This window comes from Chanodichthys erythropterus, chromosome 1 (assembly GCF_024489055.1).
Source record: "Chanodichthys erythropterus isolate Z2021 chromosome 1, ASM2448905v1, whole genome shotgun sequence".
Classification (NCBI taxonomy): Eukaryota; Metazoa; Chordata; class Actinopteri; order Cypriniformes; family Xenocyprididae; genus Chanodichthys; species Chanodichthys erythropterus.
In genome coordinates, this window is record NC_090221.1 from 17,390,030 (window position 1) to 17,410,530 (window position 20,501).

At 36.4% G+C, this 20,501-nt stretch overlaps 2 protein-coding genes across 2 annotated transcripts; one reads left to right on the forward strand and one right to left on the reverse strand.

Moving 5' to 3' along the window:
- Nucleotides 1-1,436: 1,436 nt before the first annotated feature.
- On the reverse strand, nucleotides 1,437-2,594 carry ndufc1 (NADH:ubiquinone oxidoreductase subunit C1). The gene is made up of 4 exons (XM_067381448.1): nucleotides 2,459-2,594; nucleotides 1,794-1,897; nucleotides 1,633-1,705; nucleotides 1,437-1,543 (listed from the first exon to the last, which is right to left on the reverse strand). The coding sequence occupies exons 1-3, from the start codon at nucleotides 2,502-2,504 to the stop codon at nucleotides 1,646-1,648; spliced, it is 210 nt and encodes a 69-aa protein (XP_067237549.1). The 5' UTR covers nucleotides 2,505-2,594; the 3' UTR covers nucleotides 1,437-1,543; nucleotides 1,633-1,645.
- A 920-nt stretch (nucleotides 2,595-3,514) lies between these two features.
- On the forward strand, nucleotides 3,515-20,369 carry naa15a (N-alpha-acetyltransferase 15, NatA auxiliary subunit a). Its single transcript, XM_067388855.1, has 20 exons — nucleotides 3,515-3,751; nucleotides 7,294-7,378; nucleotides 7,481-7,585; nucleotides 9,828-9,985; nucleotides 10,179-10,313; nucleotides 10,407-10,560; nucleotides 12,020-12,139; nucleotides 12,224-12,319; nucleotides 12,403-12,509; nucleotides 12,606-12,678; nucleotides 12,778-12,947; nucleotides 13,116-13,268; nucleotides 15,297-15,425; nucleotides 15,603-15,816; nucleotides 15,942-16,135; nucleotides 16,218-16,326; nucleotides 16,414-16,512; nucleotides 16,589-16,732; nucleotides 19,475-19,572; nucleotides 19,668-20,369. The coding sequence occupies exons 1-20, from the start codon at nucleotides 3,698-3,700 to the stop codon at nucleotides 19,872-19,874; spliced, it is 2,604 nt and encodes an 867-aa protein (XP_067244956.1). The 5' UTR covers nucleotides 3,515-3,697; the 3' UTR covers nucleotides 19,875-20,369.
- Nucleotides 20,370-20,501: the final 132 nt, after the last annotated feature.

Genomic DNA, 20,501 nt, shown 5'->3' on the forward strand with positions numbered 1-20,501 from the left:
TGTTTTTTTTGTGTGTGACAACATTAAAACTGTAGGTTAGTCTGTTAATTTAGCTTGAAAAAGCCAACTTACTGATCTACTACTTAAGCTTTTTATTCTTCTACTAAATTTCTAAAGGCCAAACTAGGACTAGACCATCAGACTGTTCTGACTCGAGTTGCTGTATCTTTTCAGACTGATCTGGCTTATGGTTTTCCTAAAAATGCTGATCAAATCTCTGAAAAATCCCAGACTTTCATTGAAGGAATGTTCAAATGAGCCAAAACTGTTCAAACTCCATCCGACAAAATTAAAATTTTGACAGTACAGAGGTTTATTAAACTCCATTAGCTGCCATTCTATGTACTATTTCTAAGCCATTGAAACTCATTTAAGCTTCCATTCTAATATTTCTAATCTATCTATCTATCAGGGGTGTTTCATGAGAAAATAATCCATATTACATATAAAACAACACAAATTTGACAAATTATGACATTAAAAAGTCACACGTATTTCTTAAAGAACACTGCCCAACAGCGACACCCGCAGGTAAAGTTACAGAAGGAGTCATGCCTCCCTTTGCTCTCATAGGAAACCATAGAAAACCATTAGACCCCTATAGCGTGCAGGGGTTTTGTGGGGGGTAATTGAGAATGAATGGGGGAAAGTCACTTAAGAGGAGGCAATGTCTCCATCGCACTATGATTGGATGTAACTGGTTATGATTGAATATGATTGATTTGTGCGATAAATTCTGCCTCTTGTTGACGTGAACAGTTTGACTGGTGAAATTAAAAATACAATTTGTGTCTGTGACATACAGTGTTAATGCAGCATGACTGATGATCCAAAATATCCTAGGTTGACAATTAAAAAGAAAAACAGCAATAAACAAATAAAATCTATTGTTTAAATATTGCCTTTAGTTATCATTTTGGAATGTATAAATGCTTAAAACACTAACTTGATGAGATTGACTTGTTTATGATAAATAGAACATTACATTGTTAATGTAAAATTACAAAATAGAATTGTATTTTGTTTCTTTTTTGATGTAATGTAATGTTCATTTAACAAGGAAGATGTGTCAGCGTTAAGAGTAATGCATGAATTTACATTGATTCATAAAAAAATTGCACCTCATTTCAGAACACCACTGCTATCTATCTGTCTGTCTGTCATGTGACCTGTCAGTGGCTGCTCCCGCCAGCCAGTTGAAGATTGAACCCCCGCTCATAAATTCTTCACAAAAAGATTTACCATTACACCTGTTTTGTTTAATGACTGTATTCAAAAGTCCCATCCTGTATAAACTGTCAATGGTATTTACCTAATTAGGACAGACAATGTTCAACAATGAAATGAAGGGGAAAAGGCAAGCCATATAAATTTAATATATAATATATATATCTTTGCTACTCGTGTTCGCTGGAGCTAGGAGAGAGTGACAAGAGGCAAGTTATATATACACAACTTTATTTAACATTATTGTACATCTTTTCATAGCAGAGGAACATTGAAACATGAAAAACAGAAGATCCACAAACCGTAGAGCAATGTCCTAAAAAAGAAAAAAGAAAGAGCAATTAGCATAAATTCACTGTTTCCAGTCTGAAACTGCATGATAAAATGGTAATGGCTTTTACTTACATGGCCTTGTGAATTACTCTAACCCATTCCTTGTTTTGTACTCATGCACATCAGTGCTGTGTTGTTTGAACAGCTGTTGGGGAACAGAGAGGGTGTTTAGGAAACTTAAAAGCAGGTGCAAGTTTGTTTGTATGTATGAGAGATCATTTAAATGGAGTTACCAGAGCCCACAATAGAGCTGTACTTCCAAATGCCAGTCCTACTCTTAGCATGTTTGGCTTGGAGGGATCAGGTTTGAATGCTGTATAATTATTCCTACTAACCACTGAAAAAGAGAAAGAAAAGCAATCATCAAAACAATTTATATTTAACATAATGCCTGTTTTTTTGACAGTTTTGGTACCTGTTATATGTAAGTTGATAGTTTATATATGAACTGACTTATTAAACAAAAAGCAGCAACACTGATTGACATTCAACCAACTTTCCAAATATTTAAAATGTTGTAATATTTCCATTTTGTTAAATGTAACATGTATTAATGTAATATAACAGTTAATAAGATTGACAAAAAAACAATAAACATTTTTTTCACCAACACCTAAAAATGGCCATATCATTACAGCATACCAGACTACACATTTATATGGACACTTATAAATACGGACATTTTATTTTAAAATGTTAAAATAGCTATATTAAATGTATATAAATACATCAGACGTGTGATGTAACTAATGCATTGGCTGCTGTGTTGCTAGTCTTGCTAAGCTAAGAAAGGTCAGGCCATACTGCTTTGCTAAGATAGGGCGAATAAACAAATTTACCAAGGAAATGTACTGGGACTATAATGTACGCCAGATATAATTAGCATTGCCATACTCACTCTTATTGACAGTTGAAGTCCGCAACAATAACCGGCCGAGAGGCATTTTGAAAGCGTTTCTCTTCCACACAAAATTGGATCTGTGCTCGATTATATTTCCTGCCTCCTAGACTGGGCTGACCTAGCGGCGCGTAGAGTAATCGATCACGAATGAAACACACTTTATGACCTTATGACTCAATATATACCAATGTATACACAAACATGCCAGAGTGAACATAACAACTATTCATTAATTAAAAACTCTATTTTCATGACAAATATTGATATAAGTCTTCTCTGTAAGTTACGGAAGAGGATTAGGGCCAAGCAATAATAATAATAAAAAAAAACATCTCGAGATTAAAGTTGTTAAATTACGAGAAAAAAGTCGTTGAATTACGAGAACAATTCGTTAAATTACGAATTTGTTCTCATAATTTAACGACTCTTTTTTTTCTTTATTCTCAACATTTTATTTCGACTTTTTTTCTCGAAATGTAACGAGTTTTTTTCTCGAAATTTAACAACTTTAATCTCGAGATGGTTTTATTTTTTTTATTATTGCTTGGCCCTAATCCTCTTTCGTAGTACGTGACATTTGGCTTGGACCTTGACCATTTCTTTTTGTATATTGTGAAATTTTCCCAGAACAATAAAAAAAGTTGTACAATATAAAAAAAATATTGTTGTTTTAACTGCAATTGTGTTTATTAATATAAACAACTCAAAATGCAGTCTTTAAGATATTGTTTTAGAAACACCACTTCCACAAGCTCTTACAAAATGTATAATTTGCTGAACACAATAACACACTACCATGATAATATTGCCATCTCGTGACTACAATGCATACTGCATAAGAGTCATAAATATTTGTGCTTGGCCGTGTATTTAATTGTAATTATAATTATAAATATAATACAGAGTCACTAAGATGCACTCTTACACTTTATGTATTTATTTCCTATTATTATATATATTAATTTATAATATACTAAATAAAAAAACCTTTCATCCCCGCCTCGGAAATGCTGCACACCCAGCGCATGCGCAGTTCACCGTTTGACCCGGGGAGAAGCAGTGTCGCCATTTTGGTTCTGAAGGGGGGCCTGCTGTCACCACGTGAAGTCGAGGAGCCCCAGACAGCGAAGTTCGGGGGGCTTTTACGATACAGCAGACAATCCGGCCAGAGGATCGCGGATTCCGATTCATGATTAGAACAAAGTCACGGTTGATCAACACTCAAACAGAAGCAGCATGCCTTCGATAACTCTGCCGCCGAAGGAGAACGCTCTCTTTAAGAGAATATTGGTAAGTTGGGGGAAACGTATCTGCAAACGAACGTTGGATTGTTAATAATAGAAAGGAAGCGTGTATCAGTCGCTTTCCTATTTTAGCCAGGATCTCTCTCTCTGCTGACCTCACGAGAAACCTCCTAAGAATATTTTGCATGCGAAGAGAGAGCGTTGGCATTGCTTTAATAGTCGTAACATGGCTATTAGCTCTTGCACATTCACGCACTTTGAGAGCAGATGAACTTGCCTGACACACTGCAGCTAACTGCCTTAGCACATTAGCGCAAAAGATCTGTGATTTTATAACTGTGTGGCCGGAATAACCATTAAACAGTGCTATAAAGTCGCTTTATAAAGCTGTACCAATAACAACGTGTGGCGTTTGAGTATTTCGTGCTCTAAATCGTGTTAAAACGCGGGATTGAATCGATTAGTCACCGTATACGTTAACATATGAAAGTTAATCCATTTAAAGCAACACCAACCGCAAAAATAACAGCAGTGTTGGAAACATATTAAGGCAGTATTGCTGTAGTTACTTTAGTGGGTACGGAATTGTTACGCAAGCTTTATTGGAAAAAAAACATGACTTCAAATGCACCATTATTGTGCATTGACACTTTTATTTGTACCTGAACACCACGCCTCAAAAACTGCTGTCAGATGCTACCTGGACAAATCAAACATGAACATTAACTAAAAAAAAAAAAAAAAAACATGAATCATGTTTGGTGGTGATATTAGGGAGTGGGACATTATCATTCTAGATAGATTTTGGTTAAACTCAATGCAAGATGAGTGTATTTGATATTAAGTGCCTGCAAAATTTAAATTTTAAGTTTTAATTTATTTTAATTAGCTTATTTGTAAATAAACTTTGGTATAACATTTTTGGTATTTATAAGAGTGCACTAGCATATAGATGGCCTCAAAGCTGACGCTTTTTGGCTAAAAGCTATAAAACCTTGTGATTTCATAGGTCTTTAATATGGTTCAAGCAGAAACCAAAAGAGAATGTATTCTGGGAGACTAGCTGTGTCTCAAAACCTATTGACATAGCCAATAATATGACTGCCCTGATAGAGAACAATTGGAAATCGTTTCATAAACCCAGTTCAAATGATGCACTTTTGTTCTTATGAAATTCTTTGTGCTTTTGGAAGTTGTTTTTAGGTCATAGTGAAACAACAGCTACTTACCCAGTCATTGCTCTTAATAATGTGTATTAATAATGACCAGTCGAGAAACAGCCCCAAGTAGTTGTTTTTACTTATTATAAGACTATCATGATTTTTCTTGTTCCAGAATGCAAAGTTAGACATTTTAAGTCATCTGACGTTGGTTTATTTGTGTTTTCTGACATCTGTTTCTCTTCTGGCAGAGGGCTGGAGGTTGAATTGCTAGAAGTCCTTTTTGTGATTTTTATTTTTTTCCAATTCACACATTACTTTTAGTCATGATAACCTTGCAAACAGCAGTGCCTAATGAGGTCAGTCCATTAAACATGCTAATGTTAGAAGGACATTCCTTCACGATACTGTTAAGTCGATATTTGGCAGACAGCTTTCCTGCGATGTCAAAACTGTTGTGGTGACCAAAGTAGATTGGAATCCATTTTTAATCAACATCTCACCATCATAGCCTTTTTTTCGGAGCCTGCCACAGGCATTTTAGTAGCATTGTCAGGGTTCCTATGCTGTTTGGGAAAGTATGTAATTTGATTTGTGTAATTTCCAGGTCTGGATAAGTACAGAAAAATATTTGTTTCCAGACTATTGCCCCTATTCAGTTTTCTAAATGTAAAAGTAAGAATTTCTAAAAAAAAAAAAAAAAAAAATGTATCATACAATTTTAATCGATTCTCATTTTTATGAACTGATATCAATTCTTAAATCCCAAGAATCAATCTATTAGTCCATGCTGTTTTCATTTGATAAATAAACAAAACTTTGTAGCGCACCTCCTATCCAATAAATCACAATAAGCCTCAGCTTTCAAATTCTGTCCATTTTATTACAAAATTACAAGCAATAAATATTGTTTTGCCGCTCTTTAATGTTGTGTGATGGATTGTTGTAGCCCCTTATTTCAAGAGTACTAGTTACAACACGAAATAAATATTAGCGAACATCAGAAGCCATGTTGAAAGATACAGTACAACTTACCGAAATCTGTATCACGTCACATGTAATCACTCAGTCAGTGTTTAACCACACAACAAGGTCAATAAAACAGCTTGTAAACAATATCATGAAATGTTGCCATTTAATGACCATAAACTTGTTAGTCAGCTAGAAAATGAACTCTAGAGAGGAGCATTTAGCTAAATATATGCACCATCTTGTATACTCATTCAATTTTTACTTAACATGTTCTTCAATATTTAATGTATGTTTGAATAAATCCCTTTCATGACAGACACTATTTAAATATTTATATTTCAAAAAATGAGTAGAAGCATAGTCATGCATAAAATAATCAAAATATGTTATCAAACTAATTGTTAAATTATTATAAAATCCTTATGTATAATTTAAATGTAAGTAGCCTATACAAGTCAGTTGATTTTTAACCTTTTAATATTATAATAATGTACCAAATAGGGTTCCCTGAATAGTTTACAACATTAGTTCAGACATTTTTTTTTTCTTTGAGAAAATGTGCTCTGTACTGTACATGATACATACCCCAAATTAATCGATATTGAATGGAATTGAGTCAAAATTTGAATTGATTTGAATCGCAAGCTTCAAAATAGAATCGAATCATGAAATTATTTAGTGATTGTTTAATTGTCAAACACGACTGAATGAATTCTTAACTGTAAGAGAGTCTCTTTTGAACTTCACTAAATGAATGTGCATTCAAACCAGCAACAGATAGCAAGCGATCGTCTAAATCAGACTGTGCTTTGCAGTTTGGTGATCATGCAACATCAGACCATATTTACAGTACAGTAAGTGATGTGTCAGAGGTAAATATATGCAGTTTATAGTGTTTTAGGTTTCTTCTTATCAGAAAAACACAAATAATCACAAAACGGAAAATAAAAATATTTAATGATGACTGTACTATTACCAAAAATAATGCTGTATGATCCATTTATGTTAAATATTGTCTGAAAAATCATTTGGACGTCTGTAAAAATATGGAATTTTGAAATGGAAAATGTGTAGGAACCCTGCATTGTGAAGTACTTTAATAAGAGTTACACCAGTAAGCAGACATTGATATCTTTTCCTGACATTGATATCTTGATTATCCAGCATGTGTCTTTGCAGGAGTTCATGAATCCTTTTAACCTTTGTTTTCTCTTATGTCGTCTTCTACAGAGTGCCAAGGTGATTTACATTTTTATCATACACTCACTGTGCTGATTTTGCAGTTGCGTTGGTTATGCGCCTCACCTACTTTTGGTGATGTTTTGGTTTGATTTTGGTTTGATGTGTAGAGAAGCTGTACATCTCTAACCACACACCTTTACCGTACTTTCATTTTGTCTAATATACACAGTGAAAGTGATTTTAGTCAGCATGCTTTTCTCGTTTTGTCTTGCAGAGATGCTACGAACACAAGCAGTACAGAAATGGCCTCAAGTTTTGCAAACAGATCCTGTCCAACTCGAAGTTCGCCGAACACGGAGGTAAGACCATTCTCTGACATTAATTACTTAATTATTTTCATCATTTTGACTAATTAAAGTTGTTGTGCACATAATCATCTTTCCCCCCCCCCCATCCCTCAGAGACCCTCGCAATGAAGGGACTGACTCTGAACTGCTTGGGTCGAAAGGAGGAGGCGTATGATCTAGTGCGACGAGGTTTACGAAACGATCTGAAGAGTCATGTCTGTATCCTTAACTTTTCCTACCGTCAGTAGATTCATGGAAAGCATTGTCAAAAGAAGTATTAGTAATTTTTGTGCACGTATGAACTTGTTGTCCGCAACTAGTACTGAATGAAACCCGTTTGGAGGTTCTTTGTGACTCTTAATCTCAGGTGCCTGGCAACTGTACGACACCGATTGTCCTACAGCGTAATTTAAAGTCAGCATGAAATGAAAATTGGGATAGGCTTTTCCTTCCCTATTGTGATGTATACCAAGTTAAACAGTTTCTTGAACAAAAAAAATGTAGGGTGGGACTTGATTTTGTCCATTTGGAATTGATTGGATGGTTGTGGTTTGTTATTGCTATGATCTCATGTGAGTGACAGGTTGTCCCGCCCTCGCGCCAGTGAACACGCCATCAGAGAAGAGAAAAAAGTACTTGCAATAGGAAGGGGAAGTTATTTTGAAGACTTTGAGGACACATGAATTGAAAAACTGCACAGATAAATAATTTATAATAAATTCTGTTAAAAAAAAAAAAAAAAAAAAAAAAAGAATTTCGATTTCATGGTGACTTTAAAGAATAGGTGCAGATTAAAGGTGCAATATGTAGGATTTTTGCAGTAAATTATCCAAAAAACACTAGGCCAGTGTTATACATTTTGTACTTCCAATATCCTAAATGTTTCCAACTATTTGTAAATTGTGAGAAAATTGCAATTTTAACCAAGGCTCCGGGACGTGTGAGGAGTCGCCTGTCAATTGCGTCATTCCCGGGTTACCCTCGGTTTCCTGTTTTATTTTGTAGAAACCATGGAAACACCAAAGACGCTTTAATATTTACATGTTTTAATAGACAGGGAACAACTGTTTTGATATATTTATAGACAGAAAACGAAGTATTATGTATTATCTTGAATCTTTTTTTTTTTTTTTTTTTTTTGCGAGTACCATGCTTTTCCATGCCTGAGAGAAAAACACTATTTTGTGAAGTAGCTAACATAGCATAATCAGATGCAGCTTTTTTTTTTAGTAACAGTAATACAGAATTTTCTCCATCATACAAGTTTTAAAATGAATTGCATGCCATTTATGAACACAAGCCATCCAGCATTTAATATGATATTCTAAAATCTGACTGCAATGTGTAACAGTGTCTCACAGCAGTCGCTGAGCGAACGCACAGAGTAACATAACATAATTTTCAACACTCTCAAATGTATCTAATATGATAAACAGAGCGGCGTTAAATCATACTCATGACCGGAAAAGCGGAAGCAGCGGCTGTGGCATAATAAAAGCTCCGCTGCTCGTGAGGCGTGTTGCGCAATTGCTCCAGCTCCTCGTTCAGCTTCCACAACACTCGTTCCTGCTCTGCTTCATACTACAGTAAGGTTAATAATTGCATCCATGAACATGATTTCTTCCCGACTCCAATCACTGTTCTTTTGCACCGTCCGTTGAAGTGAAGACCACCTGTCCCAAGATTCCGTGCTCAAACTTCGCGTCAAGTTACGCCTTGTTTTGAATAGGCCTCTAGTGGACAGAAATCCTACATACTGCACCTTTAATCAAAATTTTGATAGTATTGTGATATGGCCTAGTCCAGGGGTCGGCAACCCAAAATGTTCAAAATATTGGACCTAAAAAACAAATCTGTCTGGAGCCGCAAAAAAATTAAAAGACTTATATAAGCCTTATATGAAGGCAGCACAGGCTGTAAGTGTATATTAGCTATATTAGCCTACTTCTATGAAAATGACTAAGTAGGCTACAAATACATAATGAGGTATTCCCGAGATATATATTTAAAAACTGCTGAAAGCTACAGAAAAAAAGAAGCAAATGGATTGGTGCAATTCACAGAAACAGGCAGAGAAACATGGATTTGCATTTATCATTTTGTCTCAAATTGTTGGATTTTGAGGTAAAATCATTCCATATATATTGTATTGTTATATATTATGTTGACAAATCATCAATTAAATATTTTCCATCGCTTCCATCCATCCAGCGCTAAAGAGCCGCGGGTTGCCGACCTCCAGCCTAGTCCAATTATCAAATTGCAAAGGCTGCTATTTAATTAAATAAATATGCACTGCATGTTAAAAAGTAAAGCATGGCACTGTTTTATTGTATTTTTTTCATACAGTTTTCTTAAAATTATATTTTTTAAATGTAAAAAAAATATATATTTATATTCACCCCCCAAAATCAGTCAGCCCTCGGCGCAGTGCTGTTTCCTGTCCTTAACTCTTCTTCAGGTTGGCACGTGTATGGTTTGCTTCAGCGCTCGGATAAAAAGTATGACGAGGCCATCAAGTGCTACAGGAATGCTCTTAAATGGGACAAAGACAATCTGCAGATCCTCAGAGATCTCTCTCTGCTGCAGATCCAAATGAGAGACCTTGAAGGTTACAGGGTAAGTTATTTTGAGTCAGGAAATTACAATGTTCCATGGAAAAAGCCAGTTAAAATACTGTTGATTTATATTTTTTTCCAAAGTAATCTTTTCTCTCAAATTGTTATGGTAATATTATAATTTGTAATGTTTATTTTAAATTAGAAATATGCTCATTAAAAGATTTCTCAATTCTCTCATTTCTCTTACACAGGAGACCAGGTACCAGTTACTGCAGTTGCGTCCGGCTCAAAGAGCCTCCTGGATTGGATATGCCATTGCGTACCACCTTCTGGAAGATTATGAGATGGCGGCTAAGATTGTGGAAGAGTTCCGCAAAACACAGCAGGTATTTTTTCACTTCTTTCTGTAAGTTATGTCATCTACACAAAGTTTATTTTTTGCGAAAAGCCACTGAGGTTCGTGGATAATTGTGTTTCAGACGTCTCCTGAAAAAGTGGATTATGAGTACAGTGAGCTTTTGCTGTATCAGAACCAGCTGTTGAGAGAGGCCGGGCTTATCAAAGAAGCGCTTGATCACCTGACCAACTATGAAAAACAGATCTGTGACAAACTGGCTGTAGAAGAGACAAGAGGTGTGCTTTTATCAATGTGTCAGTGGATGTTCAGTTCAATAATGTCAGTTATTGGCTGATATTAGAGGGTTAACTGCATGCTCATTTTTCCTTTTTTTTTTTTACATCAACTTTGCTAACTTTGCACTAATTTAATAACACTTTTAATTTTTTAGTAAATATCAAAATAAATATTCATATTTTAATGCACAATATAATGTTTTAATGCGTAAATTCACTAATAGAATTTAAATTATTTATTTAGTTATTTAACTACTGTTGAAAAGTTTGGGGTTGGTGAAATTTTTCAGATGTTTTTGAAAGAAGACTAATGAAGCTGCATTTATTTGATCAAAATACAGTAAAAATGGAAATAGTCAAATATTACTACAATATAAAACTTTTCTATTTTAATTTAATTAAAAATATTTTTTATTCCCGTGATGCAAAATTGAATCTTCAGAATCAGAACTCCAGTCTTCAGTATCACACGATCCTTCAGAAATCATGCTAATATGCTGATTTGATGCTCAAGTAGGGCTGGACGATAAATTGAAAAGTAATCGAACCAAAATTCAGAACCTCTAATTGATGTAATTTTTTTAATGTGAGCTTTGCGTCTTCACTAAACTTTGTCATTTGTTTTAAGGTTTGCCAGTTTGGACATTCAAGCGATTTAGACGATCAGATGTGTATTATTATATCGAGCTACCGTGCTCGTGCAGCTGCATTGTGGCATGCACACTCAGAGTAGCCGCACAAAACGTGAAGATCGCGCGCACTGAGGAGCAGAAACTACTTGTCAGCGCTGTCCTGTGATTTATCACTGAAGTAGCTTAGAAACTCGAAAGTTATTATAGCTTATATTTTTCTACTTTTGAAGTAACTATTTACAACCCACAGCTTCACAATTAACAGAGAGACAGTATGACCTGGTACGTAGCCTACTTGTACTGTGCTAATTTAAATTTATCTGATTTACAATGAGCAGAAATCTGTAAGAAATATTATGAACCATAGATAAAATAACTGCTGAAAGTGAGCTGTTATGTCAGATCACTCTTTCAATAGGAAAAAATATCCCACCTTTTAATTTTCAAGCATATTACAGTATTAACCTTGTAAGTGAACTATGAGTTCAGTTAATCAAGGTTTTGAGTTTAGGTCATAATCGTCCAGCCCTATGCTCAAGAAACATTTCTTATTGTTTTCAATGTTGAAAACAGAATCTTAGAGCAGATTGTTCAAAGAACAGCATTTATTTTAGATAGAAATTTTTTGTAACATTATAAATATCTGCACTGCCCATTTGGATCAATTTAATGGATCCTGGTAGTGTATTTTTTATTTATTTAGACAAAACAACTACCACTGTTGGCTAGAACTTTAATAAGGGTGCATCTCTTTGTGTGTCATTTGGAAACTCTTTTGTCATGTGCTGTTGCAGTTTCTTTAAAACAAAATGTGTTGGTATGTTTAGGAGAGCTGCTTCTGAAGTTAGACCGGGCTAGTGAAGCTGCGGAGGTTTACCGCCGACTGCTGGAGAGAAACCCTGAGAACTGGAGCTACTATCAAGGGCTGGAGAAAGCACTCAAACCAAGTAAACACTCATTATCATAAATGCAGCAAATCTTGGCCGATTTTCATTTCTGTTAGCCCTTATTATATGTCATTCTGCTTTCAGAGAGTGCCGAGGAGAAGCAGAAAATCTATGAAGATGCCTGGATTAAGTATCCTAAAGGCCTGGTGCCAAGAAGACTTCCTCTCAGCTTCCTCACAGGTCAGTGTCAGTCTTGTCAAATCAATAAGGCTGTTATGCTCTCATAAATTGTCTGTGTATATGACCACATTTGGTTCTCGCAGGTGAGAAGTTTAGAGAGTGTTTGGATCGCTATCTGAGGATGAACTTTAGCAAAGGATGCCCGCCTGTCTTTACCACACTCAAATCACTCTACCACCAAAAAGACAAGGTGAGGTGACGATATGACCTAGAGATGTGTAGAAATTTCTGCACTTCAGCAAATAAGAACATACACCTTTGTGTAACATCTTCATGTCTTTTGCAGGTAGCGATAATTGAGGAGTTAGTTGTGGGCTATGAAAAAAGTTTAAGAACCTGTAAAATGTTTAACCACAATGGTGAGTACATGTAAACAAATTCTATTGATGGATGGCAGTTGAAGTGATGGTGTGGATGGTGGCAAATTTCTCACTGTGGACATGTTGCTGAATTTGTAGATGACGGGAAAACGGAGCCACCCACCACTCTACTGTGGGTTCAGTTTTTCCTGGCCCAGCATTTCAACCATATCGGCAAACAGACGCTGGCCCTTGAATACATCAACACAGCCATTGAAAGCACCCCCACCCTCATAGAGCTCTTCCTCATCAAGGCAAAGATATACAAGGTAAAACACACTCAAGTCAATGAAACAAATTGAGGTACTTTGCATCAAGAGTTAACAAAATGCCACCTTCACGTTTGAGAAGTGTTTCAAAATGTTCTCAAGGACGACCCATTAAACGGAACTTGAGAGAGTGACTTATTTTCCATCTCTGTCTTGTTTTCTTGAAAGCATGCAGGTAACATCCGTGAAGCTGCTCGATGGATGGATGAGGCCCAGGCTCTGGACACTGCTGACCGCTTCATCAACTCCAAGTGTGCCAAGTATTTGCTGAAGGCTGGCCTTATCAAGGAGGCTGAAGAGATGTGTTCCAAGTTCACACGGGTTAGTGTGGTTAAGCTCAAATGACACTAATTATTGCAATACGCTACCGTTCAAAAATGTGGGGTCTGTAAGATTTTAAGAAATAAATGCTTTTATTCAGCAAGAATGCTTTAAATTGATAGAGAGTGAGGGTAAAGATATTTAGAATATTACAAAAGACTTTGATTTCAAATAATGATGTTCTTCTCATCAAAGAATGCAAAAAATGAAATATCATTTCCATGAAAATTCAGCTTTGCCTTCACTTGAATAATTTACATTTTAAAGGGTTAGTTCACCCAAAAATGAAAATTCTGTCATTTATTACTCACCCTCATGTCGTTCCATACCCGTAAGACCTTTGTTAATCTTCAGAACACAAATTAAGATATTTTTGATAAAATCCAGTGGCTCAGTGAGGCCTCCATTGCCAGCTAGTTAATTTATACTTTCAAACGCCCAGAAAGCTATTAAAGACATATTTAAAACAGTTGTGACTACAGTGGTTTAACCTTAATGTTATGAAGCGACAACAATACTTTTTGTGCCAAAAAAACAAACTGCCAAAGTCACGCAAACCATTGAAATTTCGAAACGCTTATAACATAACGAAACCTCGTTTACTGAAATCACGTGACTTTCACGCTCCAAACCATTTGAAACAAAAGATTTGTAAAGCTTCATGAAGCTAAGGTTGAACCACTAGTCACATGAACTGTTTTAAATGTTTTTTAGTACCTTTCTGGGCATTTAAAGTAGAAATTAACTTGCTGTCAATGCCTCACTGAGCCATCAGATTTTATCAAAAATATCTAATTTGTGTTGAGAAGATGAACGAAGGACTAACAGGTGTGGAACGACATGAAGGTGAGTAATTAATGACAGAATTTAAATTTTTTGGGTGAACTAACCCCTTAAAATGTATTTAAATGGATGTTATTTTAAATTGTATTAATATTTCACAGTATTAAAGTTTTTATTGTATATTTGATTAAATGCAGCCTTGGTGAGCATAAGAGAAACAAAATCTGGAAGTATGTTATGTTACTAATATTTGAAGTCCCTTTGAAAGACAGGTCCATTCAGAAGTTATTTTGGCAGCTGTTTCTTGGTTCGCAGTGTATCTGAATAGAGAGAGAGACTGATTACGTTGAAAGACTGTTTCAGTAATGTTAAAGCCACAACCATTTTTTTCCCCTTTCACTAGGGCTGTACGATTTATCGCATACGATTTGGCAAAGGCTGCGATTATTTTATGCGCAGCTTGTCAGAGCTGTACAGCTCTGTGATCAGTAGTAAATGCTTCTCCCTCTGAAAGCCAAAAGGGTGCTCTCACGCAGAAACTGCAAATATGCCCTACTGCCGAAGTAGAACACACGTCATTCCAGGAAATCCCATACTATCGCTGTAACTGAATAAACAGAAGATTGAAACGTTTTGATTGGTTAAACATGACTAATAAACACACGACTGCCTTATTCTGTGTAAGAAGCCATATCATCACTCAGAAGGATGCTCAACTGTCATTAAGAAGTGAGTTTGGAGTAAAAACATGTTATTAAATGTTGTCTTTTGTTGGACAAGATGTTAATAAATGCTTCTCATGTCTGGAAAGATGTTTGACACATGTTGCTCTTTCTAATGTACATTATAAGCAACTCAAACTCAGTGCTTTCAGATGGATTAGCATTTGGAGCCATACTTCATTGACAAGCCGCGCATAAAAAATAATCGCTGCTTTGCGATTTCATAATCGCATTAAGCCAAATCGTTTAAGCGCAATTTCAATGTTTTTTTTCTAATCGTCCAATTAATCGTGCAGCCCTTCCTTTCACCAAAGAAAATCTTGTTTCGGTTTTGTCAAGCTAATGCATACATTACAGTAAAATCTAATAATTCACTTAGCACTTGTAACTAATAGGTGGGACTTGCTTTCCTTACAACTTCCATATTGTCCTTTTTAATTTCTCAAGTATATTTTTCCAGGAGTGATCTGTCATACCAAAAACATCAATCTGAGTATATCGGATCTTTTGTTGTTTCCTGCAGGAAGGAACCTCTGCGGTAGAGAACCTGAATGAGATGCAGTGCATGTGGTTCCAGACTGAATGTGCTCTGGCCTACAAGTCCTTGAACAAGTATGGAGATGCGCTAAAGAAGTGCCATGAAATTGAGAGGGTATGTCCTACAGCATTAGACACTGTAAGATGTTTATTTCAACTTTAAATCTGTAGTTGGTGAACTGCCATGTTGAATACCTCCATGCTAAATCTGTATGTTTAGCCCAAAGCTGGTTTAGAGTTCAAAATGAATGGTCTGAAATATCTTTACACTTTTATCTTTTGCCATTCACAGCATTTTGTGGAGATAACGGATGACCAGTTTGACTTCCACACATATTGTATGCGGAAGATGACTCTGCGCTCCTATGTGGATTTGCTCAAACTAGAGGATGTGTTGCGTATGCACCCTTTCTACTTCAAAGCAGCACGTACGGCCATCGAGATCTACCTCAGCCTTCACGATAACCCGCTCTCTGATGACAACAAGGAATCACAAGCCGACAACGGTACCTTCATGCACACTAAACAAATTCAACACATTCAAACCTCTGAAGCCCGTCCTTGATTTTTGGACAAAGTTTACAAAAAAGTCAGGTGAATTTTGTTTTCTCAACAATTGTTTGTTCTGTAGCCAACCTGACAGACAAGGAGCTGAAGAAATTGCGCAACAAACAGAGACGTGCCCAAAAGAAAGCCCAGTTAGAGGAGGAAAAGAAGAATGCTGAAAAAGAGAAACAGCTAAAGAACCAAAAGAAGAAAAAGGAAGAGGATGAGGAGGAAATTGGAGGACCTAAAGAGGAGCTCATACCAGAAAAACTGGCAAAGGTGTGCATGTTGACAAAGCCACTTGTTCTTTAGAGGATAAACTATTTTGATTTGTTCATCAGTGTCATGTTTTTGTCTGTAGGTTGAGAATCCTCTAGAAGAAGCGGTTAAGTTCCTGACTCCTCTGAAGAACTTAGTAAAGAATAAAATAGAGACGCACCTGCTGGCCTTTGAGATCTACCTCAGGAAAGGTGGCCGTACTGAAGAACTCAACATAGTGATTCATATTGTTTCAGGTTCTTTGATTTAAAACTCATAATGTGTGTTTATGTTTGTAGAGAAGTATCTTTTGATGTTGCAATCAGTGAAGAGAGCTTACTCGTTGGACCCCGATAACCCTTGGCTCCACCAGTGTTTTGTGCGATTCTTCAAAGGAGGTACGTAAAGGTGCACATACTTTCCTCATAGAGAACAAAAGCACACAAGTACACTAAGATTTGTGTCTGTTTGCAGTGTCGGACAGTAAGGACATACCGGGGGCAGTGCAGACTGTTCTGAAGCAGGAGATCACAAAACTGTTTGGCGAGAGTGACCCCAAGACTTTCAACAAGAACTTCCTGAGCAAACATGCAAACTCAATACCACACAGGGTTGCAGGTACCCACTTGTGATGTTAATGAACTTTTAATAATCATAAGTAGGGCTGCACAATTATTCGAAATAAACTGCACAGGATTTGGCAAAGCCCAACATTTTTTTTATGCGCAGCTTGTTAGTGAAGCACGGCTCTATGATCAGTTGTAAATGCTGCTCCATCTGAAAGCCAAAGGGCGCTCTCGTGCAGAAACTCTGCAGATGTACGATAATGTACGTCATTTCAGACAATCCCTATGGGCATCATACTATCGTTGTACCTAAATAAACAGAAGAAAGGTGCCATAGAATTAAAAATTTAATTTATCTTGGCATAGTTGAATATCAAGAGTTCAGCACATGGAAATTACATACAGTGAGTCTCAAACTCCTTTGTTTCCTCCTCCTTATATAAATCTCATTTGTTTAAAAGACCTCCGAAGAACAGGCCAATCTCAACATAACACCGACTGTTACGTTACAGTCGGGATCATTAATATGTACGCCCCCAATATTTGCATATGCCAGCTCATGTTCAAGGCATTAGACAAGGCAGTATTATCGTCTGGATCTGTGCACAGCTGAATCATCAGACTAGGTAAGCAAGCAAGAACAATAGCGAAAAATGGCAGATGGAGCAATAATAACTGACATGATCCATGATATCATGATATTTTTAGTGATATTTGTAAATTGTCTTTCTAAATGTTTCGTTAGCATGTTGCTAATGTACTGTTAAATGTGGTTAAAGTTACCATCGTTTATTACTGTATTCACGGAGATCAGAGTCATGTTGCTATTTTCATTTTTAAACACTTGCAGTCGGTATAATTCATAAACACAACTTCATTCTTTATAAATCTCTCCAACAGTGTGTAATGTTAGCTTTAGCCACGGAGTACTATCAAACTCATTCAGAATCAAATGTAAACATCCAAATAAATACTATACTCACATGATCTGATGCATGACAAACATCTTGTAAAGATCCATTTGAGGGTTATATTAGCTTTGTGAACTTTTTATGCAATGTATTATAGAGTCACGAGCTCGAGGGCGGGGAGCGTGAGCATTTAAAGGGGAAGCGACCTGAATCAGCACGTTTATAATGATGCCCTAAAATAGGCAGTTAAAAAAATGAACAAAAAAATATTTATGGGGTATTTTAAGGTGAAACTTCACAGACACATTCAGGGGACACCTTAGACTTATATTACATCTTGTGAAAAGTATTCTAGGGCACCTTTAATAAAAACACAACTATGACAATATATGGTTATTTCTTCGAGCCTTCTCTGGTATTTTCACAATAATAAAGTATATTTATACTTCAATGCTAATCGACATAGCAATTTATGTTGTGTGGCTTATTCTGATTAAGAAGCCATATAATCTCACAGAAGGACATTTTCAAACACTCAAAAAACACTTTGGAATAAAAACATGCTATTAAATGTCTTTGAAGAAGCATGTTGCTTCTTCAAATGCACGTTCTAAGCGACTGAATCTCAGTGCTTTCAGATGGAGCATCATTTACTACTGATCACAGAGCCGTGCTTCATTGAAAAGCTGCGCATAAAAAAATAATCACAGCCTTTGCGATTTCATAAATGCAGCCAAATCGTTTTGAGCGTGATTTCATGTTAATTGTGATTAATCGTGCAGCTTTAATGATAAGTTTTATTTATAAAGTGCCCAAGCTCAAGGTCACTGTACAAGGAGATAAATATATAAACACAGCATCAAACATAAATACATGCATCATACAGTACACACAGTAACTAAACGGCAAAATACTACGAGGAGGGCTGCAAATACTGCAAGAAAATATAGGTTTTTGGTTGTGATTTGGAGGAGGATTTAGTAGAGTTGTCACGAAGAGTTAGTGGAAGAGAATTAGAGTTTCGGAGCCACAACACTAAATGATCTACCACCCAGGTAAACCCCTATTTTACAAGTACAATTGTAATTATGAACTATCGTTCTAAAGTTTGGGGTCTGTTTTCATTTTCAGTCTTTTGAAAGAAATTTATAGTTTTCAGTAAGAATGCATTAAAATGATCAAAAGTGACAGTAAAGGCATTTAAAATGTTTCAAAAGATTACTATTTTGAATAAATACTGTTCTTTTGAACTTTCTATTCATCAAAGAATCTTTAAAAAAATATACACAAAAATATAAATCAGCACAAGTTTTCAACATTGATTTTTCAGCACTAAATCAGTATTTTAGAATGATTTCTGAAGGATCATGTGACATTGAAGACTGGAGAAATGCTGAAAATTCAGTTTTGCCATCACGAAAATTACATTTTAAAAATAGAAACCAGTTACACTAGTCAACATTTAAAGTGGATCAAAAAAGTTCATCAAAGTTGTCCTAGGAAGAAGGTTTTAGGACAACTTTGAAAGGTTTTGATCCACTTCAAATGTTGACTACTGTATTTTAAATTGTAATAAAGTTTCAGAATATTACATTTTTACTTTTTAATAAAAAAAATTAGTCTTGAAGAGGCTGCTTTCTAATCATACCAAACCCAGACTATTGAATGGTATTGCTCGTCATTAAATGTATGCTTGATTTGAATAAAATAATAAAAATTAAATACGAGTGATGAAACACATACAATCGCATTACTGCCCGTTCACATAACCTTTTTGCTCATGAATGACTACTTATTACTTTGTTGCTGTGAAACTTCTTAGCATTAGCATGCCACTAAATTATTTTAGCTGTGCATTTAGAATCTGCCTGTTTTGTGTGCAGCTGCTAAGATGATGGTCTTTCTGGACCCCTCCTCTGAGGCCATGGCTGCTGAGCTGGCTACTTCTTTGAATGAGTCCCTAACAGGCAGAACCATTCAGGTACAACAGCGATACACAGAACATTATAAATATGATGGTATTTCACATGAAACGAATGAGGCTACATCTCTCATGTTTGTATGTGTGACTATTAGACGTGCACCGATGTGCTCCAGGCCTTGAGGGATGGCAGTCTGGGCTCACAGCAGGAGAAAATTGTGGAATCGTACCGTGTGGCTTGCCATGGTGTCTATCCCTACGCCGTAGCCTTCATGCCCCCCGGTTACCAGGACAACTCTGCGGTGACCACCAACGGAGATCTGTCCCCCTGTGACCATGAGGACATGCCTAATGAGATGTGAGCATTTCAGGAAGTGAGCAAGGTGGCCGTTTTATGGCCGTCAGCATTTGAGACCAGACGCCCCACAGAGGTTGAGACTCCACTGCACTAATGAGACCACAGTTACCTTCTGCCTTTGCATCTACTCACGGGAGCGAGCAAGCAATAGGGGAAAAACCCGTTTTACTCCTTTTTTTTTTTTCCTTTCTTTCTATCTTGTTTTTTTAATATGGCCAATGGCGTCTCTTATGCTAGAACAGAATAAACGGTATTACAGAGAAATATTGATCAAGACGGTCACAGTGAACTCATTGGACCTAATTCCTGTTTATCAGACACATGCATCTTGCTTCTCATGTTTTTAAGAGTAATTTATATGAAATAATATTAAGAGAACCGAATAATATGAGGAGGAACAATACTTTTGGTCCTGGTTTGACTTGCGTGGTCGTGTGCCAAACCTGTGGGGCGGACCTTTAGATGCAGATGACGGCACCTGGGGAGGGGGGAGGGGGGAGTGTGTGGCAGTGAATTAATGTGGCATTGTTGCTGGGCACAAAGCAGTTCCAGGATCAGCCACCAGGGGGAGCCAGCGGTCGAAGCCTACCATGTCAATTGGGAGGAAACTTATGATGTTTGGCCAATAGGT